General features: G+C 41.8%; 1 protein-coding gene across 6 annotated transcripts in view; it reads left to right on the forward strand.

Moving 5' to 3' along the window:
- The window catches only part of RIMBP2 (RIMS binding protein 2), a 575178-nt gene that overhangs the window by 393596 nt on the left and 155888 nt on the right, over window positions 1–25694 (forward strand). For all 6 annotated transcript variants that reach the window (XM_088482099.1, XM_088482100.1, XM_088482101.1 and 3 more), the window contains one exon: window positions 10695–10817. In XM_088482099.1, the coding sequence (XP_088338225.1) occupies window positions 10695–10817 (123 nt within the window). The remainder of the gene's footprint in view (window positions 1–10694; window positions 10818–25694) is intronic.

The raw sequence follows: 25694 nt of genomic DNA on the forward strand, positions 1-25694 counted from the left end.
TCACCACCCACAGCCTATACGAGCGTGCAGGATGATGGTCGCGATGGTCTTGACCATCGCGACCATCGCCAGTGCGAGCAGAAGCCTGCGGTTGAGTTTCTCAACCGCAAGGCCAGGAGTGATTTTGGCTCTATCAGAGCCAAAATCACTCCCACTGACATCACTAGTGATGTCAGTGGGGCCGGCTTCTGACGGTAGGCGTTCCCTTGGGAACGCCTCCGTCTGGCAGGCAGGCCCCCGGCACGCCCACCAAAGGGGGCGTGCTGTCAATCAACATCGACAGCACGCCCCCTTTGATCAGACACAACGAGCGAAGGAAAGTCCTTCGCTCGTCGCGTCTCGCACATGTGCACGATGGAGCTCCCTCCGTCGTGCGCATGCGCAGTGCACACCATCGACCCACTTGCGAGCGGACAGCCGCTCGCGAGTGGGTCTGAATCAGGCCCTATGCTCCAAACGACCTATCTGTTTCTGCATATACATAATAATCTCTTTAGATTTGAAAAGGGTCTTAAAGGGCCTATCCATTAGCAGATAAAATGAACGATTGAACGATATATCGTTCAATCGTTCATTATATCTGCTAATGGATAGGCCCTGAACAATAACAGATGCACACTCCAGCGGCCGATAAATCGCATCTATCATCTCTCCAACATGTTGGACAATTATCGCATATAGCTGTACGATATTAGCAATTTCTGGCAGTTTATATGCGGTGAACGACGAACGACGAAAGATATTAGCAGCAGCTACAGAGCGCTGCAGAGAAAAAAATCCACTCCCTGAATGATGTCATGCGATATCGTTCATCGTTCGTCGTTTGCCAAAATCTGTCATGTACATGACAGATATCGTTCAGCACAGCTACCGGAATTTTCAAGGGATATCTTTTGTCTTTCATCCCTCAGATATACATCTGCTAATGGATAGGCCCCTTAACAATTTGAGATTTCATTTTTACATTATGCAATGACCTAAACTACCATCTTCAATCTCTTTAATTGTGTAGTAGCAAATATTGTCCCCTCTATGTGCAGGGCACACAGTTCTCTAACTGCCATCCTCATGCCATCAATTTGAATGATTAATTGATCATCACACCATTTCCCAGATCTGGGGACTACGTATAATGCTTCATCTTTATCGTAGCAAAATTTGGGATTTTTTTATAGTATCTGTATATTCCATCTATATTGGGGATATAATAAGAGGCTTTATATTTTTGTTTTACCCTTTTATGAGGTACAGTCAGAGGTTTTTAGTATATGCATTTCACTGATTATAGTCATAGCCCAAGGGAGTTTGTCAGCCTTTTGTCACTTGAAGCTTCTGGTAATTTTTATATACTGTATATATTTTTATTAAAGCATATTGAATTGCAACAACACATAATGTACAAAAACAATAAAAGAAGGCAAAGTAGGGTCCAATGACCAGTGAATCAGTGATAATGGGAAAATATGTTGAATTGACCAAGAAAAATAGATTGGATACACAATAAGCATTAAGCCACCCCGGATATACAAGAAACATACTAATACATAGACAGCAAAAAAATATATATATTTAAAATGTGTATGTTCCCAGGTAGATAAATGTTGGAGATGCTGGTGGGACATTTATTGAGACTTCACCCGAAGTTAACTGATACCCCTTTTACACCGGAGCTAAAACCCGGGTTATTGCAGGGTTAACCCGTGTAGTTCCTTGGTGTAAAAGGGGAGAGGGTTGGATCGCCGGGTCGAGTGACCCTGCAATCCAACTCGGGTAACTAGCAGGCTATAACACGGGAGTAACCCTGCAGTGTGAACGGCGCGCTCCGGGTCACGATGATGTGGAGCACGCCGCATGCCAACTGATTGGTTCAGCTTCAGTGGCGCTCGGAGATGACGTCATCTCCAAGCGTCCACTTCAACGCCGGAAAAGCCGGGTCTATGCAGACCTGACTCCGGTGTGAACGGCAACGTCTCGGAAATATCCTGGGTCGGCGCCGGCTAAATTCCGGGTCTGGTCCGGAGTGGAACACTGGGCCTGATTCAGACCCGGGCGCTCGCTTGCTAAAAGGGGCCGGCTTTTTAAATCATGTGCTCGCACTGAGTTGCATAAAGCCGCCCACTAAGCAATAGCGAGCGGCCGCACTATGTGCTCGCACCTATATAAAGACGCCCCTTAGCCACTCGCATTACATGTCATCTCCGGCAGTTGTAGGATTAATCGGGAACATCGAGAGCTATTGGAGCTGCTCGCAGTGCTTTTGGTAGCCTTTTCTCACCACAACATTGCGAACAGTTCAGACTAAAATACAACCCAGTCACGTGTGCAATGACGCTACTTTGCTGATTATGCACGCCCATTAAACGCCGTTCTGACAGTCGGGCATGCCTGCGTTCGCACATCCACACCCCCGTTTACAGGCAAATTCCTCTGTTACTACCCACAAACGGCACTGTCACTCAAAATAGCGGCCCCACTGCTGGCTATGGGCGAGCACTTTCCCATCGCAATGACTGGTTCGCGCACGCGCATTGCGACTCATACGCATGCACAGATTGCGAAAAATCGCTCAATGCGAGCGAGCATAGCATAGCGTCCGGGTCTGAATCAGGCCCACTGTTCCAAATCTGGGTCTGACCCGGAATTTAGGTGTAAAAGTGGTATGACAGAGATTGAAGGATTATTATCAACCATTCTGAGCTCACACCAGTAGGTACAGTATAATGTAAGCTCTTGTGGATCTCATGTCTGGTGGCAGTGGAAAGTGTATCAATGTAGCTCTCCCATACTTCAAAGAAAAAAAGTGTACGTTGCTCTTTTTCCCATAAAGTCTATCTCCAGTTTGTCCTAAACACGTGTCCCATCTTCTCCTTAAAAAGAGCAAAAGAAGAGGGCTCCCTCTAGATCCAGTTTTGAAGAATGTTTTTCCTACCTGCTGCACTAATTGCTAATGATAGTTTCTTACTTCCCTTAGTAAAACCCAAGTTCGGCCCACTTGGGACCAAAAAGAACATAATTTACCAGCTCATTTTCAGAGTAGCCAATAACCAAAAGCGCTTACCCCCAATCTCCTTATTGTATAGGAATAAGAAGCAATGCCATGTTGGAGGACTGGATTATGGAGGAGTGGCACATGGAGGGATTTGTGGGCATTCAAATTGGCTTTGTGACAAAGAATATGCCATAGTTTACGAGTACTACAATTGAGGATTATCTGGAAATATCTAAGGGAATTTCCTGGTCATGTTGGTGGGGAAACCTAGTAAGGTTCATGGGGTGTACAAAACCCTGCTCCAACTCAGTGTAAGTATATACATCGGTGTCATTCAACCAATCACGCAAGTAACGTAACAAGGTTAGCATGGTTATAATCAGTGACATTGGGGAAATTCATTCCTCCATTGGTTTACACTGAAACAACTTCCGAAGGCTAATTTGAGCACGACCACTCCTCCAATTCTGATACAATGGGGGGAATTCAGTTAGCTGTGGGGTTTACCCTGCAGCTAATTGATCGCGCTGCCCGATTCAACCTCATGTACTAATTACCAGAGGCAGGATTTTACCACAGGCTGCAGGGAAAAATCTACTTTTAAATGCAGATTGTGCATTGTACCGCATGGGGAAACACATTGATTCTGCACTTAATGTATTAATATATTTTGTATCTTTTTGAGTGAGGAGAATAGTAAGGGACTGGCGCAATATATCACTTTGGGGAAGAAGATCATCTTAATGAGTTTGGCCCTACCCAGGAAGGAAAGTAAAAGATGTTTCCAACCCATTAATTACTTTTTTAGGTTTTAAGTTGCGCTAGTAATGTTTAAGGCGTAAAAGGTTTGCACGGTTTTTAGGCAGCCTGATCCCCAAGTATGGAAGGCTCATCTTAGCCCATTGCAGAGGAAAAGGGTGGTATTGAGGAGCATAGCAGTCCATTTATTAGTGTTTATGATGAAGCTCGATATAGATCCATAAATGGTTAAATGATTTTTGATAAAACCAAAACACTTTCTATTATTATGTTTTGATACTGAGTCAGCATTAACTGGTAACATATTTTTTACTTTGTTTGTTTTAATCACATGTGCTTGTTATCCCTAAAGAAAGTTGCTGAGTATAACTGAAATGTTGCAGTATACATTTTGTTCGTTTATCTAACCATCCCACTGACGTCTGATCACTGGGGAGAGACTGCCTTAAGCTGAAACTGCTTTCCTGTTTCTGGAATTCCAGGACTTTCCAAGCCTTGGTGAATAAAACACGGAACAATGTCCTGATGCAGAAAAATATTCACAGATGGGTACACTGCTGTTACGAGGCAATGCACCTGATTGGCAGCTTTGTTGAGATGATAATGTTACTTTACTTGTGTCATGGGATCCAATAAGTGCCAGGAAAACAAACCCCATACCACAACCAGTCTGAAATGCTGACAACTACCAGCTTTAAATAGCATTGTCTACACATATGAAAATGTCACTAATTGAGCAATAAAATACATAGGAAGGCAGTTGTACCTAATAAAATGGCTACTCAACATATAAAATATAGAGATATGTGCATAGCTGAACTGTGTTTTATACGCGTATAGCGACTGTTATCAACAAGACTTGTTATATCTGTATAATATCATTATTCATATAGAGACTGGAGTAGTTTTGCAAAGGGCAAAACTAGAGAAAAAGACAAATATGCCTCTGTTGGGGCACTCTTTGGAAGAAAATATCATCGGATATTTAAGTGTAAAGTAGAAATAATTAAAACTTAGCATTTAATTGAAAACCTTACTAAAATGAATTCTCTTCAAAAGGTAACTAATATATATACCGTAGGACAAACACATAAATATACATATATAGACAATGAAAATGTTGTAATCAGGATCAAAAAACAATTTAAGATATATATACATATAAATTATTCACCTTGTTGCAAGAATCAGATAGTAGCAGGAAAATATATATGGTTTAGATAGTCTATTTTATATATTTTATATGTATATATCTTACATTGTTTTTTGATCCTGATTACAACATTTTCATTGTCTATATATGTATATTTATGTGTTTGTCCTATATATATTAGTTACCTTTTGAAGAGAATTCATTTTAGTAAGGTTTTCAATTAAATGCTAAGTTTTAATTATTTCTACTTTACACTTAAGTATCCGATGATATTTTCTTCCAAAGAGTGCCCCAACAAAGGCATATTTGTCTTTTTCTCTAGTTTTGCCCTTTGCAAAACTACTCTCTATATGTGTATTGCACAAATCCTATGGGCGCACCACTAACATTGAGTCATCTAGAATTTTCTATGTATGATAGACCACTACTGTATGTTGGTTTATGTTGATCTGATTTGATCCAATTAATTTGTATAAGTGATCGTCTATAACCATTCACCTAATCACTAGTGCGGACTCTCCTGTTTACTTAATATCATTATTCGCCATTATGAAAAGAGCATTGGTTGCAAAGGTGTTCAATATTATCAAACATATACTTCAGTGTTCTCCCCAGAAAATGTTTCCAGCCGGGTGGCATCAAGAAGTAGCCGGGAGGGGGCTTTCACAATAATAAAATGTTTTAAATCCTGACCTTATAATGATTTAAACTTGAAATAACAACTTATATATTAATTCTCTTCTTCTTAGAGGCCCAGACACTGTCCCCACTTGCAGGCTACACAGAATATATTGTTTATACAGCTCTATAGATACTGCCCCACTTGCAGGCTCTCCTTAATCAGTTCAGGTGACTGTTCCCGCCTGAACTTTTATACAGGAGGAGTGATCTTTGCCCTACAACCTGACACCGCCGCTGCACTGTGATGGACAACTACCCCCTGCCCCAATGCCACAGACCCTGCTCGGCACTCTCCCCTGACCCAATGCCGTGTCCCCTGCCTGCCACCTCCCCCTGCCCTAATGCTGCATCCCCTGCCCAGCACCTTCCCCCACCCCAATGCGCCGTGTCCAGTCACCTGGAACCTTCACTAACATGTCCTTATTGCCGGCGGACACGGAGCCTCCAATGTGAAGAAAGTGATGTTGGCGCAGCTCGGCGCCGCATCCGCCATCCGTGGCTGTGGCAACAAGGACACGTTGAGGGTGACCGGGAATGCGGCGCATTAGGAAGTGCCGGGCGGTAAGCTGTTTCTGCTGGGCGATGCTCCTGCAGAAAACAGCCTGGGGAGAACACTGGACTTTTAACCCGATGCATTAAGCATAAAACGTGTCTAACAAATTCTATTGGCTTCTCATGAATACTAATGTAAGGTTATCTAATGGCTGGAATGGTAGAGAGGTGACAAATAGAGCACAATGCAATTAACATGCAAACAAGAATGTGTATACAGGTAATTTCAATATAACCAGGCATCAGTTTATATTAGATTTCCCATCCTGGACCAGTTAAATAAATGAAAGAGTTGCAGTAGCACAAACCAAGCCTCAAATCTAAATGATATAAGAAGCCACTGTGGATGAGGATTATCTTACTCCTGGTACTTACTGCTTGCATTTTTAAAGATTGCCATAGCACTCTTTGCTGCTTTTATTCTTTATTTTAAAATGCATCTCTCACACTGTACATTGCTTAGTGTACATTATATTGCCAGAATAAGGGCAGAATATATCTCAATTACTTAAACTCAGCAGTATTCTTTTCTACGTAATTCCTTTTCCAGTCTTTATACTTTTGTATTCACCTTTCGCTGTACAACCACTTAAATGTTTGCATTATTAACAAAACATAAATTAAATAAAAAAATCACATACAGTAACTGTTATAATCTGTCAAGTTAGAGTATAAGTTACATATATACGAAGTTACAGAAATGGATTGCATTTATTTTTGACAAATGGCGCTATCAAAGAAGCAACCCTCAAGTTGAGAGGGTCCCGCATATTTGCTCCTTACTAAACATGACCACTTAGTGATGAATATCTTATGGCAGGCGCTGGATTGTGGCATTTGCCCAAAACAAATACACTCCCATCCATAGATGTACAGTGGACCTGAATCAGAGACGTACACTAATGCAGTCACCATCACAGCTGCTTTCTCCATAGCGTTTGCGGGTGCAAATGCTAATCTCCACCTTCCTTTTGTTTTTCACCGTGCTAGGGGTGTGTAAGCAGTGAGACGCCCGCTTTCAGGCTCCGTGATCTGTCTCCAATATCGCTGCAACATCAGTCACACCATCGACATTTGCAGTAACCTAGGGTCTACTCTAGATACTCTTTTAATCTAACTAAACATGGCCTTTGAAGCTGTGGATTTGCGATTGGGAATGCAGCAGCATTCCCAGAAATGCCGTGTCATTACCATAACACGCCCATGAAACTGCCCCTTTGTGCAATCACTAAAGATTCCTTCCCAGTCTCCACCCTGATACGCCCAGGCAAAGCAAACCCCTCCGCAAGTGTTAGCGATCCAGTATGCAATTGCGAACAGCATAGGACACTTGGGTTCGTGCATGCGCAGTATGGTTATTCCGGATTTTTCACGCATGTGCACAAGTAAAATATCGCTCAGCTACATGCAGTGATACTAATATATCTGCAGTTAACAAAAGCTGAGCAATCTGTAAAATCAGTTAACTGTTGAAATGATTACATAAAGCATGATGATGGATGAGAGTTTACCTATCTAATAATGTTGTTTAGTGAGATTACAGAACACACAGACACATTCCTTTCCCTGGCACATGACATTGTTCAAAAACTATTTTTTCAATCTTGTAATCCTAAATTCTATACCTGCCAGGTGTAGGTGTGTCCGTTATGTACGTGTCCTGCAGTTTGTGAATAGCTTTTGATATTAATTCACAGAGGATTGTTTGTAAAAAATAAAATAAAAATGAAAAATAATTCTAAGTACATTTTTGATGGTCAATCTAGCAACTGTGTACCCTCAAAACATCCCTAGGCAGGAATCATACATGACTTATAGCTGGCACGAGCAGCCAGCGCTCTAATAACTGGGCGTTTTGTAGATATTGGTTGTGACAGTACCTCATTTAGAATGACTGCTGCTTCTGCATTTTCATGTAAACATTTAAAATAAGGTCACAGTTCTATTTCAGTGGCAGCATGACACCACACAGTGTGTATCCCCTCAGTCTTCTCTGTAATCTTGCATTGTTATAACAATATATAAAAAAATATTTGCTCAGCTAAGGTGCAGCAAGAATTCAAATACCAGTTATGTAAATAATCATTTGTTATGTATTAGTCACTATGGGCAGGATTGTCAAAGGCACAAAGTGTAAAGGCCCCATACACCTACGCGATTTCTAGACAGTCACACGATTTTCAACTCGACATACGTTCAGTCTTGTTGAAATCATGCATTTTTTCATCCGATGCGCGCTCCCGTGGGTCCTTCAATCGTATCTTATAATTATATGTGCAGCACATATGTTCCATCGTATCGTGTTCAGAACGTGGCATTTTTTTTTTTTCATGCGATCCATCGTGTGGTAATACAGTCATTTCAATGACTGTTTGTCCCTATTCCCTAATGAGCGCCGACGGAACTGCAGGGTAATCGGATGAAAAACGGATGGGAAGCTGATCGTGTAGCTGTATGGGCCCTATAACACTACTTAATTGCAGCCTGTATCCACGTAGGCAACTGCAAGTATACCTGATCACATTTAGATACCATGGTTAAGTATCGTATGATTGTCCATGTGACAGAAATAGCCGGCATAGGCTAACCCTTATCTGTACAGTTCCAGGCATCAGAAACAAAACAATCTGAGGTTGGCGCTAGTGGGTAAATCTGACGCCACTGATTGTATTTAGTCATGTCATTTATTGTAATGATTGTAGATACCTGGCAGAAACAGGTTGTCCCTGAAGGTAAGCCTACCTTATACTGTACATAATTCAAAGTTGTAGAACTGGAAAGCTCAGTCCTATTGTGTGTGTTTAGTAAGTGAATGAGGACATGTAGCCAGGAAGTAAAGTGTATACTAATGTTTATATATTATATTACAATGTTAACAATTTATCATGCATTGCAAAGTGCACATGACACAATGTATAAGCTAAGCAATGGTAACAGTAGCATGCAATGCAATTCATAATTCAAAGTTGCACTTGATAACCATGGATATTTGTCATTCATTATTTTTTCATTTCACTGATTTATTTATTTTTTTATCCAATATTTTAGTTATTTTATTCCTATTAGTATTGTGTGGCAATAAAAAAATCATTCTCATTAAAGTTAATTGGATGTCTCTTCCATCACTGAAAGTACAGTATATCACAGGAACTTATTTTGTCTCAGTAACTACTGAGCTGTCTTTGGATTGGCTTTATTCATGTTTTACATGCTCATTAAATCTCTTACTAATGTATGCATTTTTTAAACCCATTTATGTCAAAGCCAACATGCTCTTGTACTATTTTGATCCCATTCAGTGAACAAAACACCACATAGATCCTTCAAAGTTTTACTAATAAAGATTTTTAATCAAACTCAGGATTGGCTGACATTTAAAAAAATATAAAAAAAAAATTCTGACTTCAGAAAATGAATTAAGGCACTGAAAACAATGTCTGACTTCATTGCATACAAATGGTGGTTGAACCGCATCACAACCTTCTGTGCAGGCACATTATCCCCTAACAAACGAGGTGAGCTGTAAGAGACAATAGCAAGAGCGCTTATATTTAAGCTATGAGGAAATCCATTAGTGAGCTAAACCCGGCCAGTACTATAAACTATTTTGCTCTGTTCAAACAATGATGTCTTTGGAGGGGAGAAAATTTTGAAGGATTATCCTAGAGCAACATATTTCAGAGCCTGACAGTAATTACATTTTGTTTCATTTCTTGTCTCTTTCCAAGCAATTGATCTCAAAAAGGGGGAAAATGAAGTGCTGATGTCTTTTTAGCATACCTTTCATTGCCTCCAGATTATAGACAAATTAATCGATACTTTAATTGATGCCTGAGCAAGCATTTCTCTAATCTTCCAGTTTTTAATTAATGTCTTCAGCAGGATAGTTCTGATAAATAGTATTTATTTCAGCTGTGTGTCATTTAAAATGCAGCACAAAAGCAAGAAGTTTCACATTTTCAAATGTTATCCCTCTTTTTAGTGTTATGTACTTATAGAGCATGCACACAGTGAAGGCTGTTACCTTATGTTTCATGTCACTGCATGTCATTTATTTATGTCCTGATCCCCCTCAGTGTGCAGTCTTGCATAGTAGGTCAGCACTTTATAAATAATGGATAATAATAATCTCGTAGGTTGTCTCAATGTGTGCAAGAATGCAGCCAATCAAAATATTAGAAATCAGTGACATCACTGGGGCCCTGCAGTACCGCTGTGTGCGTCAGTGATCTACAGTACCTGTGAATTAGTAGTCGGTATTCTCATACATATTGTTTCAACCAAAAAAAGGTTTGCAAACAGAATATTCTTGGGTCTTGCCATTCAAAGCTTAGTTACGCATATTTTGACTTACACTCCATTGGTTAAGAATTTCTGTTCTACAGACACACTATTCTGTGTGCGGAGAGCCTGTTTTATATATTTATTTATTCTTGATGAGTTGGAATATAAGAACAAGATTGGCTCACCAAAATATTCCACCTTTCGATGTATTTATTGACATTCCTAAGGAAGTTTATACACTTGATCAATTCAGATATTACTTTTTATTTGTTACAGGTGAAGTTGGACTATGAGCAACTTCGAGAGACCCTCACCATAGTCACCAAAGAGCGAGATTTGGCTGTGAAGGAGAAATACCAGCTCCAAGCCAAACTGGAGAACCTAGAGCAGGTCCTAAAGGTGAGAAAATATATATGTGATTGATATTTTATGATATTGATCTGACAGGTAAAATGGCCACTTGTGCAGCAAAATTAGATGCCTCCGAATAAACTGTTAGACAGTTTTATTGCCAGTAGTAAAGAGACTGACTTTGAGGTTAACATCACATTTGTTTGGCCTGCTTCCAAATGCTATCAATTAACCAGATGTGATGCTCAAATTAAAATGCAAAAACTTTTATAATCATTTACAGATGTGTCCTTATACATCTTTGCTGCAGTCGTGCTAAAACCCCCCTCTCACTGTGCCTGTTCCCATGAGACTCTGCTGGCACCCAAAGTCTTTTTTGCTAAAAATGTGTCTAAGTCGCAATGCGATGTGACCAGGACGCACCAGCAGAATGTACTAATTAATTTGATATGTGACATTTGTATATCTGTGTGTGACTGACTCACTAAATCTTTATACGAAGTGCTACAATGTAGAGGCCACAGCCTTTTTTTCATTCCAAGTTCGGTTGTGGTTTATATACAGACAGATATAATAGTGTCATTTGCTTTCATCCCTTACCAGGTTTTTATTCCAACCAATCAACTAGTTGGATGGTTGGATGTAAGTTGGTCTAGTGTGTGAACAGCTTTAGAATAGAATTGCTTCTGTCATGTGATAAATTGGATAGTGGTAGTCCAAGGAATAGTTAACAGCTGGAGCTTGGATTAAGATTGCTGTCTGCATTTTTTCATGCGTGTACTTTTTTCTGTTAGTGATCTTGGGATTGTTAAAGTGTTTGAAATAAATCACCAGGCATATTTTCTGCCAGCTTGTTATAATATCAGGTGGAAGCATGTTTTTAAAAGATAAATGTGAGGAATCAGAACAGTGTATCCATCAGCCAGTGTATCTTCAAGGGGGCAGGTTTTAACTGATGAAGTGAGATTTTGCTGTTTTATTATGCAGTTGCTGGAAATGTTAGGTTGTGCATTGCACATGATAACTACATTCAACCCTAGACAGGTATGCAGATCACTAGATAAGTATGTAGCAAGGTAAGACTGTGGCATGGGCTGCTGGATACCTGGGATGCAAAGGGTCCTCTTTACCTGTTACCATGTTAAAGGAGTTGGTTATATAGAGGTATATTTACTAAAGTTTGGGTTTATAGAAGTGGAGGTGTTGCCCATACCAACCAATCAGATTCTAGCTGCTATTTTCTAGAAAGTGCTAAATAAATAAGTAGAATGTGATCGGTTGCTATGGGCAACACTTCCACTTCTATAAACCCACATTTTTTTAAATACACTCGATAGTGTTTTGGTGCATTTATGAGTTCCATCAAAACAGGGGAGCTTGGCCCCCTGTCTAAGTGGGATAACTACCTAAATATCGTGCACTGCAGAGGGTTGGGTTTGCAGGGTTTCTATTGCCACCGGTGAAGTGATATCTGTAAACTGCAAATGTTAACCTGGTATATGTAAATGTCTGTTATTGCGTACCCCACAGGACGCAATAATAGAGGCCCACAAATGGGTGTGGCCAGTCACTGGAGGGGGTGTATCTATTTATATATATATATATATATATGGGGTGTATATATGTGTGTGTATATATATATATATATATATATAATGTATAAATCCGTCCTGGAACTCCCAATAACAATGTTTAACTGCTGCCGGTGCCCCCACAAAAAGAATGTACAGTGCAAAGGTGCGGCATTCATGGCATCTTAGAGTGAAAGATAGGCTAGTGCAGATAGGTAGTGGTGAGTATGGAGGGGTCAGGGAGGTAGTGCAGAGAGATAATGTTTGGTAAGGAGGGCTCAGACTGTAGTGCAGATAGGTAGTGGTGAACCACCCAGAATCCCTTGCAATGCTGGTCAGTTGTGGGTAAATGAGACCACTACACATATACTAACATTATGCCACTCTGTAGTGCCACCCATATTATGCCACAGTGTAGTGCATCTACATTATACCACACTATAGTGCCTCCCACATTATGCCATATTGTAGTCCCCCCACTTTATACCACACTGTAGTGCCCCCCTACATTATACCACACTGTAGTGCCCCCCTACATTATACCACACTGTAGTGCCCCCCTACATTATACCACACTGTAGTGCCCCCACATTATACCGCACTGTAGTGCCCCCACATTATACCACACTGTAGTGCCCCCACATTATACCACACTGTAGTGCCCCCACATTATACCACACTGTAGTGCCCCCCACATTGTCACACTGTAGTGCCCCCAACATTATGTCACACTGTAGTGCCCAACACATTGTCACACTGTAGTGCCCACACATTGTCACATTGTAGTGTCCACACAATATGCCACACTGTAGTGCATCCACATTATACCACACTGTAGTGCCCACATGTTATGCCACACTGTTGTGCCCACATATGCCATACTGTAGTACCCACACATTATACCATTGTAGTGCCCACACATTATGCCACCTGTAGTGCCCACACATTATACCACACTGTAGTGCCCCCAACATTATACCACACTGTAGTGCCCCAGGTTATGCCACACTGTAGTACCCACAGATTATGTCACCAGTAGTGCCCATGCTTTATGTCCAATTGTAGTGCCCAAACATTATGCCACACTGTAGTATCCACAGATTATGCCACCAGTGGTGCCCAAACATTATGCCACACTGTAGTACCCACACATGACACCTGTAGTGCCCACACATTATGCCACCTGTAGTGCCCACACATTATGCCGCACTATAGTGACCCCCATATTATTACACACTGTAGTGCCCACACATTATGCTACACTGTAGTACCCACACATTATGCCGAACTATAGTGACCCCCATATTATTACACACTGTAGTGCCCACACATTATACTACACTGTAGTACCCACACAATATGCCACCTGTATTGCCCACACATTATTTCAGACTGTACTGCCCACACATTATATTACACTGTAGTCCCCACATATTATGCACCTGTAGTGCCCACACAGTGTACTCACCAGTAGCATCCTTAGGCAGCTGGCAGAGCAGCAGTCAAGGAGGGTTGAGCTTATTTTCCTTTCATCCTAAGGACCTGAAAGTGATATGCAGGGAGGGTGGAAGTACGGTTCCATGCCTATAAAGACCACCAAGAGAAGAAATTTGTCCCCTCGTTGGCTCGTTTCGCTCGCCATGCTTCGGACATGGTGGCTCGCATCGCTCGCCGCAGGTTTGTATTCCCCTCTATGTCCACGTGGATAGTAAGGAATGACATTGGACAGTAACTGATGACCTCAGGGTCCTCTCGGTGAAGGGCATCTAGACACTACCATCACAGCAGCAGTCACACTCATGAGGCTACGCTGCGCTGCTGCTAAACTCCTGGTCAGAGGAGCATGTGATGGGCTCCTGCAATCATAGCTCTGCACATGCTCCTCTGACCCCACTTCAGAGACTACTGGGATTTATCACCCAGTAGGGCAGTGCAGTGCTGAGTCTGACTGTAGTGTGCACCAGGCCCCTCCGCGTAGCTGCCGGACGGCTCAGTCAAAGCCTTGATGACTACACGGCAAACAGCTGCACTGCAGCAGCCTGCTATAGGAACAGTGCCGTATGCTACGCCCTCCCGCAATAGAGGGCGTGGCTACAAATCAGTGGGGCCCACCAGGGATTTCACCAAATCCCCGTCGTCCCAGTCCAAGCCTGAGTGTGTTTTGTGGTATGTCTGAATGGAGTGCTAAAGGGGTTACATAGTGTTGATAAATGGGGTATGTAGTTTATCTCCCTCAGTTAAGATGTCTGGTTACTTTTACTGAATTTTACATAATATAGCTATATACTGTAGATGTCAGTGTGTTAAATAGAGTGTACCAGGCTTTTTATTTTTATAAATGAGCAAGAACTATATCACCAAGTGGGGCCAGTCTGGTGTGCATGGCTATTAGGAGTGCAACATACAAAATTATTATAAATCAATAAACCAGAGAGAAAAAAATAATAACTTTACATAAATTACAAGATGTTATCCTATATTTCAAAGTAGAACATAAAATCAAAATCTTGATAGCATCTCCTTAATTATACAGGAGAAAAACAGTGTTTGACTACCTAATAATTATTTTACCATATTGTATATAATTTTATATTTATGGATTTTATCTTTATCACGGTTATGTAATATTTGTTCGTGTTGAAACTATTGTAGCAGTATTAAACACAGGCAATCCCTGAAATATGCATATGGATATCGTTTTTACTCTTGAATTTGTTTATTTACTTTGTCCTTAGTTCTTTCTGTCTCATTAAGAGCATGGTGGTCCAGTGTTTGATACATTTATTCCATTCATTGATTGATTTGCCAAATATCTATACATCTATACAATGTATACATTTGTACCCTTATCAATGTTTATAAGTCCACACATGATGATATACAGTAGCAATTATATACTTTTGGGTTCTAAAGGTTCTCAGGATTCCCTGATGGGAAAGTGACACTTGCAATGAATTATATATGATGCTTAAAGAAAGATAAAGGAAAGTAGAGGCAACGATGGGGGAGAGCGCAAAATAATGAGGAGGGAAGACTGAAATATGAGGAGGAATATGCTCACATTATGAGTGTAGTAACAGAACATTTAGGGTGTTTTAATACAGGTGTTTGAATTAGGAAGTTGTGTGATGGAAATCTGTGCTTGACGGCACAAACTACAATTTTGTATAAAACATTAGACCCCACTTACATATCCGTGATCATGCATTTTCATACCTTGAGTCCTGCAGATGTTGAAATCTCTTAACAAAAGCTTTAGCACTGCACAGCAGGCTTCCTTCCCATGATAATCAGATTACTTAAGCAAAGGTTCATTTAAAGTAACTATACATGGTGAGTTGGTATTCACATAATCTAGTTTGTTCCCATATGGTAATAAGAGTTTTACATTCTGTATGATAAATGTAAACTTCATGGAATTATACATATTGGCCCTCATTCAGAGCCGCTCGCTAGCGGCCGTACGCTCTTTCCTGAGCGATGTTCGCACATCTGCGCATGCGTACGGTTTTTAGTACGCATGCGCGAACCAGTCAGTGCGGCCGAAAATCGTTTATACGCTATATAGCGAGTGCCTGCTATTTTGAGTGACAGAATGAGGCGTATGTGGGTGGTAACAGGGGAAGGTGCTTGTAAACGGGGGAGTGGAATTCGAACGCAGGCGTGCTTAAAGGTCAAAACGGGCGTTTTAAGGGAGTTCATAATTAATACAGCAGCGTCATTGACCACGTCACTTGGTTTTTTTTAACTCAGAACTGCTCGCAAAATAGCGGTTGAAAAAACCAACCACAAGAATAGCGAGCAGTTCATACGCTGTTCGATGTACTCGATTAATCTAATAAATAGCGGACATGACGTATGGTGCGAGCGGCCAGGGGGCGTTTTTAACAAATAAACGAGCGTATGTTTTGCACGCTCGTTCAGACTTAGAGGTGTGAACAGACTGCAATTTGCGAACGGATCATTTGAGTAGCCACCCCTTGTTTTTGAACGAACGACCGCAAATAGCGAACGGCTCTGAATCAGGCCCATTGTCTTTATCTTTGAATTTCCATGATCCAGGCCTCTTAAGCTTGTCTGTTTCTATTTATATATTTTATTATAATGTGAGGAGCAGTCAACAAGCAAATGTTGGGGAGCTATTTGCAGAATTAGCAAACAAATCTTTTTTTTTTTTAGCATCTTACCGAACGACTTGGACAAGAGGCTGAGAGAAATCAAGATAATTGTGGCGACTGTCAAAAACATTAGAATAAGTAACCAGGAAAAATTTTAAGGCAGCAAACAATTCTTATTCGCTGTGCCACAGTAAGGGTCATGAATAATGTGTTCATCTGGAACTGAAAACCAAATATGGTTTTTCACTGTGCATGCACTGGCCGCAATGCGTATTTAGAAGAGCAGATTTACTATTGGCAACAACAACTAAACTTATAACCTCCCTCCTTAACTTTGAATTTACAAAATTTGACATTGAACAGCTCAACTCCCTGTCCACAGTTAATGGCCTCATTACACTACCCTTTGCTTGGCACCCCACTCACACCACTTATTTAGGAGTCATGATGACCAAGGATTTGTCACGTCTCTTACAAGCCAAACTCCCTACCCCCCATCCAAGTTACGATCTGATTACAATCTTGGCCTATCCATTCCACGACATGAAAGTCTGAACGTCCAGCTTTCAGACCTTCATGTCACTGAGGTGTGGGCACCGCACTGTGCGGTGTTCACTGAACGTCATTCAGTGAACGAGCCCGACCTCCTATCCCTGAACATGCCGAACCTGACGAGCGTCGTCAGGTTGATGGGCATGTTAAGTAGACAGTCGAGGTTGGCAAGGACCCAGCGTGCACACGAATGGCTGGTCCTTGCCGGCTATCCATTACCCGACTTTGTGAACAATGCGACCAAAACCTCCTGGTATAAAGGACTTGGCTGGGATGTGTGAATGTTGTTAAAATTAATTTTGTACATAAAATTGTTTATATTCTTCAGACTTTAACCATACGTGTTCCTTTAACATGATTCCACACACCTACAAACCTTAATATGAAAATTTGTCTGGGCAGGAAAATCACCATGTCTAAAACTAGACATTTTACGCAGGCAAAAACACAGGGAGGCCTCCAATTGCCCATTTCCTAAGTCACTACCATGCTATTATTCTAAAAAGGTTATAGGCCAGAGCAAATGCCACAAAACATTGGGTCTCCAAAGGAGAGCAGAGTCTCTCTACATTATCCACAATTGATCCTTCACAGCCAAGCATAGCTGCTCTCACCATCCCACTAATTTATTTACCCTCCTATGTTGGAAGATCCTAAGATGCCTCCCCCATATCTCTTCTAAATTCAGCCTCCTCAAATCTTTTCTTCAACACCCAAATTTCTCCCCAAGCCTGCACATTACTAGTTTCTATACCTGGACTAATGCAGAGGTGTTCAGGGTAGGCCAGCTGGTGTCTTCTTCAGGGATCTGTCAATTCAGAGGTTCAATCCATGTGGTGGATCCCCAACACTGAATTCTGGTGATATCTTCAGGTGAGCCACTGTTTAACATCATCCAATAGACATTTGTTATTCAAGAGGGAACTTACCACCATTGAAATATTGTGTGTAGTATCCAGTAGCACCTACCTGCACTATTTCCGTCCTCTACAAACTCCTAGTACCATAGAAGCGATTTGACTCCCTTCCACACTTCATGCAAGCCTCAAGTAGAGTTCTTCAAGTTAAGATAACAGAAGACAACTGGCCAATTTTTTTCCCCTAAACACTTACTCTAGCGCCACCTGTGTACAACAGGTGGTATAGGCATCCTATATTACCCACAATATTTTCCCCTCTACTCAAGTATTGTTGGAGATGCAACAAGGTGCTAGGTGTGAGGTTCTGGTTTTGTTGTGGTCCCGGGGTGGTAATAGGAGCCGACACTGAAGCAGATTTAAAAATAAATGTGGAGTTTTTAATGAGTGGCTTAACAGATATGAATGTGATAAAACAGAAAGTCCGTGTATAGCACTAAAGTGCACTTGGGAACTGTAGTGAGGCAATGGGAAAAAGTCCAGGTAGTGATAACAGAAGGCAGTCCTGTATTCCAATTTTTGTGAGGCTGAAATGAATTGCAGGCTGAAGAAATAATGTCCAGAGGAAATGCAAGTGGAGGCAAGGTGCAGGGTAACAGCTGACACAGGTACTCAGGCAAGGGAGAGGCAATGGAGGAGGCAGGAGAATCCAGCGGGGCTGGAACAGGCAGGGAGAAGCAGGCTAGGTAATGATCCCAACAGACAGGTGAATGAGCACTGGAACTCTCTCTCAGCTCTCGCTGAGAAACACGTTGCACTGGCAATGAAAGGAAGCTCTGCACTCCCTTAAATACCCAGTGCCGCACTGTGACGTGCCAGAGAGAGCATGTGACACACCAGGATAGGGCAACTAGGTCACATGTCCGCAGGCAAGATGGCGGCGCCCATACCAGAGCGGAACGGAAGCACCACCAGGCCTAACTAGACCAGATTGACAGCATGCCCGCACAGGACTACGCACAGCCAATGCACCCCACCAGACACCAGCGCCACCGCCAGACGCCCCTCGCCATAGCGTCCTCACAGGTATTACCTGCCGGCCGGCATGCTGAGAAACCCTTGTCGTGACACTAGGTAGTCTCCTGCATATATGGTGGGAGTGCTCACTCTTGTCCACCTTTGGAGAGATGTCACACAAATGTATTAATCCATAGTGAATTGAGCCGACCATGGACCACTTGTTTTTGCTGCTCTCAAAATCCTCTGGTATGCCATGTTAGCAATGCAACTAGGGCAGTGATTCCATCACGCTGGAAATCAATACCCCCCTAATCTTTATGATTGATATTCCAAAATTGACTACTATATGGTCATGGAAGATTTGTTTCTTTCATCCGCAGATAAATTTTCAAAGTTATGTACAATTTGGTTGGACTGTTTGATATATAAAATACTTTCATATAGCGTTTAGCTCCCTGTACCCTCAACTCTCTCTATCATCCAGGTTTTTATATCACACCAATATAGATTTCTTACATACCCCACCCTCTGTTCCTACTTGTTTCCTCCACCTCCCCAATCCCCACTGTTATAAACCCATTTCCCCCTTATGTAATCACGATCCTTATTTACAGTAGTAGACAAATCCGATGGTGTGTGCTCTTAGTACTGGCAGAGGGTATAATGTCTACAACCTTAAGAAGATAACAAAAAGTATGTTGGGGTGCTCACAGAAGCCAAACAAATACACACACAGAAACACATATAGGTGTGACAAGTGCTTCTAAAGTGGGGCACACACAACATCACAGCATATTACACGGTCTATGACATTACATTTTATTAAGTAATTGTTTTGACCTGCAGTACACTTATAATGATACAAACATAGAGAAGAAAGGACAAAGTCCTAGGTGGTTATCACACTAATTAACATCAATTAGTCTAGATATTGACAGTAATCTCATAACCCTGGGCTGGTTTCCCGATTGGTAAAATCAAAAGAATTATCTAAATGCCAGAGCAATCTGACAATGGGTGGGATGTACTAAAGGAAAAATGTGGTAAAAACCCTGTTATGTACTAAGCCCCGGCCGCCCTTTTATCGGTGCAGCAGGTAACGCCAGAAAAACCTGGCATTACCCTATAGAAGCCTATGGGCTTCTTACCGCATCCCACACCCAACGCTTTGCAGTCGCCCAGCACTGGCCCCCACTCACCTTAGTGTCCTGGTTGCCAGCCCGTGCTCCTCCTGGGTCCTCCGCCTCCTTCTCCTCATTTTCTTCCAGGTGCTGGGAAGAGGAGGAGGGGCCCGGGACTTTCGTCACCAGCAGGAAGTTCCCAGGGCTCTGTTCACTGCCTTAGAGCAGGGGTGGGGAACCTTTTTTCTGCCGAGTGCCATTTTGATATATATAATATTTTTTGCGAACCCGATGAAGGCCATGTCCTCTCCATGTGATGTCACACGAGGTGGGGCCACAATCGCCCATGATTACAGCAATGCCCGAAGCATACTGAGGAGGCTTCGGGGAGCTTTGAGGGCAGCGGTGTGACTGAAGCATCCTCAGGAAGCTCCAGGTGGCACTGCTGCATCGATTCTGGCTGCAGGGTGCCATTCTAGGCACCCTGCTAGCCACATGAAGCTAGCAGACAAAAGCTCAGATGGCCAGACCAAATGATTCTGGGGGCCTTATATGGCCCCAATCCCTGCCTTAGAGTCTATAAGGTTTAGGTTGTTCAATAAATACAAACAATAGAGGAAGGGGAAGTGGGAAAAATTAAATGCACAGGATCTAATGAACGCTTAATTAAGTAAGTAATTAGAATATACCAACAATATAAATAAGATCGTAAGATGAAAATCTCTAAATAATCAACACAGTTGGTGGTGCTCCCTGGAACAAATATATTACTATATAAGGTTTTGCTTTGCACAGGCAAAACAGAAAAGAAAGTTCCGTTTGTGGGGCACTCTTATAATATGTAAACAATTATGATATGATGAAAATATAGCTAAAACATAACCTTTAATAAGAACATACCTTATAAAATGTACATAGGTGAATTATAACAAATATGATATCTCAATATATGTAAAAACATCAAGTAGCGAAAATATTGAAAGCATAGCAGTACACAATTTTAAATATACTGCCCTGTACTCTGAATACCATATATCATATCAATGTGACATCCGTGGTTATATTTTTATATGCATTTCATATCCAGTCTAGGATGGTTAAATAGAACCTGTGTATAAAATACACACAGATAAGGTTTATATTCTATTGACCTCGTGATAGATATGTAACAGGCATAAAGAATTAGATTCACAACAATAGGCTAGTTATAGGTGAATTAGCCCTATGACAGAATTTCTCCCAATGATCAGTTGTGCAATTCTCAAATCGAATAGTAAATACTATAGTTCAAAGATCACAAAATAAACCTGAATTTTGATACCAGTATTAATGTGATACGTATCTATATCTGAATTAACTATAGTTTATACATACATCACTCTGAGAACAGGATAAGGCACAAAAAGTCAATAATTATCTGAATATCACCATGTGTGCAACATATCAGTATGACAGACAATTATCGTCAACAATAGAAATCCTAGTATCTCAGTAAACCATCAGCATATATTCCTAGGTGTCACATAGTTGAACTCTTAACATAAATAGTTAATTTAAGTACAGGATTATATGTAGAATAAGTGAAAGTAAGACACCTAGATGTCCCCCACTTCTACTTTCACCTGTTGTGCCTATTACCTGGCATTGGACAGGGGATGAGAGAGTAGGGGGCTGGTATCCATAGAATTGAAAGTCTAACGGTGGGTTGTTAAAGATCCTTTATTTGGGAGTTAAATGATCTCTGATGCCAAATGGTATAGCAGAAATCAAGTGCACCCGGATCAGTCAGGTCGCCACCTTAGAAAAAAAGTAAAGATAATACCTGTACAGAGCTCTGCTTTGTTAGCATGGATATAGTGTTGGATTCAGAGTGTCCGCATCTGCTGCCTGTCAGGTGAAATCAGCTGTGTCTCATCAGTCCCCTGCATGTGCCGTAATACAATTCACAGCCACCCGCATCGGCCCCACGAGGTGGGGCCACAATCGCCCATGATTACAGCAATGCCCGAAGCATACTGAGGAGGCTTCGGGGAGCTTTGAGGGCAGCGGTGTGACTGTCTGAAGCATCCTCAGGAAGCTCCAGGTGGCACTGCTGCATCGATTCTGGCTGCAGGGTGCCATTCTAGGCACCCTGCTAGCCACATGAAGCTAGCAGACAAAAGCTCAGAGGGACAGACCAAATGATTCTGGGGGCCTTATATGGCCCCCATCCCTGCCTTAGAGTCTATAAGGTTTAGGTTGTTCAATAAATACGTAAGAACTTGAATCACCAGTGTGGGGGTCATCAATAAATCAGAGGTAAACCACACTGGACCATACTTGCCTACTTTTGAAAAACAGTTTCAGACAGATTGCAGATAGCAGCAGAATGCGCCGCACTCCATTGAGGGGGCGTGGTCCACTCCGCCCAAAGGGCATGTCTATCTCCTCTTTTGGGCATATGTATATTCCTAGAAGCCAAGACCCTAGCTCTCCCACTGACATTAATATATCTCTGCCCTGCTTCATTTACATGAATACTCCATCTCCCCCTGTCACATTCACATTACTAGATGCCCTCCACATTCACATTACTAGATACCCTCCACACACACATTCACAGTACTAGATGCCCTCCACACACACATTCACATTACTAGATGCCCTCCACACACACATTCACAGTACTAGATGCCCTCCACACACACATTCACATTACTAGATGCCCAACACACACACATTCACATTACTAGATGCCCAACACACACATTCACATTACTAGATGCCCCCCAGACACACACACACACACACACACACACACACACACACACACACACACTAAGAGCCATACATTTAATGATTAAATGGATGGCTGTCAGTGAGTGCCCTTTCAGAGTGCAATTAATGCCTGTGACACTCAGCACCACTAGCCACCATGGTGTATAATATATGAGTCTATGACGCCGTTCACTTTACTTTAAATCTCTTTACATTTGAGGCCACCGTGGGGGGAGAAAATGCTACTCACCTGCGCCGCTGATCAGTGCAGCGGCAGCGCTGCTGATACCACCAATGATACCTCCGCCGATGCCGCCAAGCACAGTCTGCCCGCTGGTCTCAATTGCCACTGCTGGATAGCCGGTCACCGTTACCCACAACCCCGCGGTGGCCGGCATTTAAGTGACATGGTGTCACGCAGCGTGAAGTCGTGACGTCCCCATGCATGCACAGTCAGAAATTTTTAAAATATAAAAAATCCGGGAGTTGATGTACTTTTATGGGGCAGTGGGAGGCTTCATTAAAAATCGGGAGGGTAAGCAAGTCTGCATGGGACCATATGTTGCAAATAGAGCATGTTGTCAGTATATCACAGGTTTGAGAATACCATATTTAAATTAGCCCTGTGAATCATAGGAAAATCATAAGGCATGTATTCAGTAAATCCCAGGTCTAAGCATACCATATAACCTCATATGTATCATAAACTAATCACTATGAGGTCTATTTACTAAGCAGTGTTAGGAGACAGAGTGAAAAGTGATAAGGTACCAGCCAATCAGCTCCTAACTGCCATCTCACAGGCTGTGTTTGAAAAATGACAGTTGGGAGCTGATTGGCTGGCACCTTATCACTTTTCACTCTGTCTCCTAACACTGCTTAGTAAATAGACCCCCATATGTTGCAGGTAGAGCAGCTGGTGAGTGTGTCTGGTAACTGGGTAGCAGTACAGGAATGCTGGAAGGAGTTGTGTGTGGCGGTAATACCAGGGTCTCTGTGTCTACCACTGTGAAACTAAACACAGTGACAAGATGGCGCCATGCAGACGCAATAGCTAAGTCCGGCTGCCATCTTGGAACAGGGAGTAAAACCTCCCTGGAGTAAGAAAATGTAGTGTGCGCAGTAGCGCACTCACTTTCAATAATACAGAAGAAAAACAACCAGAATTAGACCAGGAACAACTTCTTCTCTCACTGCTGGGCCCTATAGCTGCCAATCACCATGAAAATTGACGGATACACATTGTTGCTTTTCATTTTCACCAGATTTTGCAGTTTCTTCAAACAAGAGAATAGAAAATGATTATTCTGTACATATATACTACTTCACTAAAATAGCATGACTGTTGTGTTTACCTTCATTTACTTTTACCTCTGCAATGGAACTGCCTTCAACTGTTGTTAGTGGATTTAAGACCATAATTTCATGGTAATACATGATAAAGGCAGAATATTTATACTGAAACTGACCAAACCATCCTGAGGTCTAATAAAGCACTTATTATTAAGTGTGTTGGTATTATTACATACTTTCCTTCGTCAGGGCCAACTCATTCTCTATATTGTTCTAGTCATGCAACAGTTAATGAGATAGAGTAGTATTATTGGAGAGTTTGATCCCCTGCTGGAAAAAAAAATCTTAATCTAGAGGTGCAGGGATTTCATGCTATGAACTGCAGGTATTTCCTTGATGGTACATCTCTTATAACCTACGTTCACCAGTTGCCGTGGTGACTGGATTGAGAGGTAATCAAGATGCAGCTCATGCTGGCTTCTCAGGAATGACTTGCACATAATAAAGTAATATTAAACAAGTACTGATAAGTCACTATAGATCTTGTCCACTCTCTTAGATCTTCAGGTTTAAGACTGGTTCTCGGTTATTTTTAAGCAACTTAATTTTCAGTTTACATTTTTCATATGCTACAAATTGACACCATATACACAAGGTATCCAGTCAGAATGTCCACATGGATGTTATGTCGACATGTAAAATATCGACACTCATTAATGTCGACATGTTCTGAATGTCGTCATTTTATATGTCGACACCAAAATGTTGACAGTACATTTTTGTGTTATTTTGTAGGGTTAGCTTCACATAGACATGTACATTTATCTATACATGTAAGTTAATGCCTATTCATAAGGACAGTTAGATATTGCTGAACACTTGTGGAGTATGATCTAAGGATAAGATTGAATGGGTTTAGTTTGTCATCCAATATATCCTGCCAATCCAGCTGCCATTCAGCCAGCCAGGAATGGAGCTCTTCTGTATATTTGAAACCTGGAGAGTGCAGGACTAGGTATGCAAAACCTTGGCACTTTCACCACATTATGGGCGGGATGTATTAACGGGGAAAATGCGGTAAAACCCCCAAATATGCAGTTTGCAGGGGTTTCTTTTACCGCATTCCCCATATATACAAAGCACCGGAATGCATCGCACTGCATTCACCCGGTGGGTAATGCCACCTTAAGGTGGCGTTTCCCAATAGAAGCCTATGGGCTTCTTATTGGGATGCTCCCGCTTGGGAGGGTTAGAATCGGATCCCTCCCATCACCCACCGCAGGCTGTGGACGCCAGAGGGACTTCTGTGTGTTAAACCCGGAAGTCCCTCTGTCCGGAGCCATCGCAAAGGACATCTGTTATCGGGAGAGCTGTCCTTTGCGATATTCTTGGTACATGCCACGGTATGTACTCGAAGACAGGCAGGATGTACCACATTGCGGATGCGATGCTTAGTACATCCCGCCTTATAAGGGTTGTGGAGCTATTGAGAATCAACTTGATGGAAACAAAAATAAATTAGTTATGGAGGGCATTATACTATATTTAGAAAGAAAAGCAATGAGTAATTGAAGGAGGTTAAACAACAAGGCAATTGGGCGACAGAATTCCTAAACCAGAGCTGTTTAGCTGTCTA

This window comes from Taudactylus pleione, unplaced genomic scaffold (assembly GCF_031769625.1).
Source record: "Taudactylus pleione unplaced genomic scaffold, aTauple2 ptg000282l, whole genome shotgun sequence".
Taxonomy (NCBI): Eukaryota; Metazoa; Chordata; class Amphibia; order Anura; family Myobatrachidae; genus Taudactylus; species Taudactylus pleione.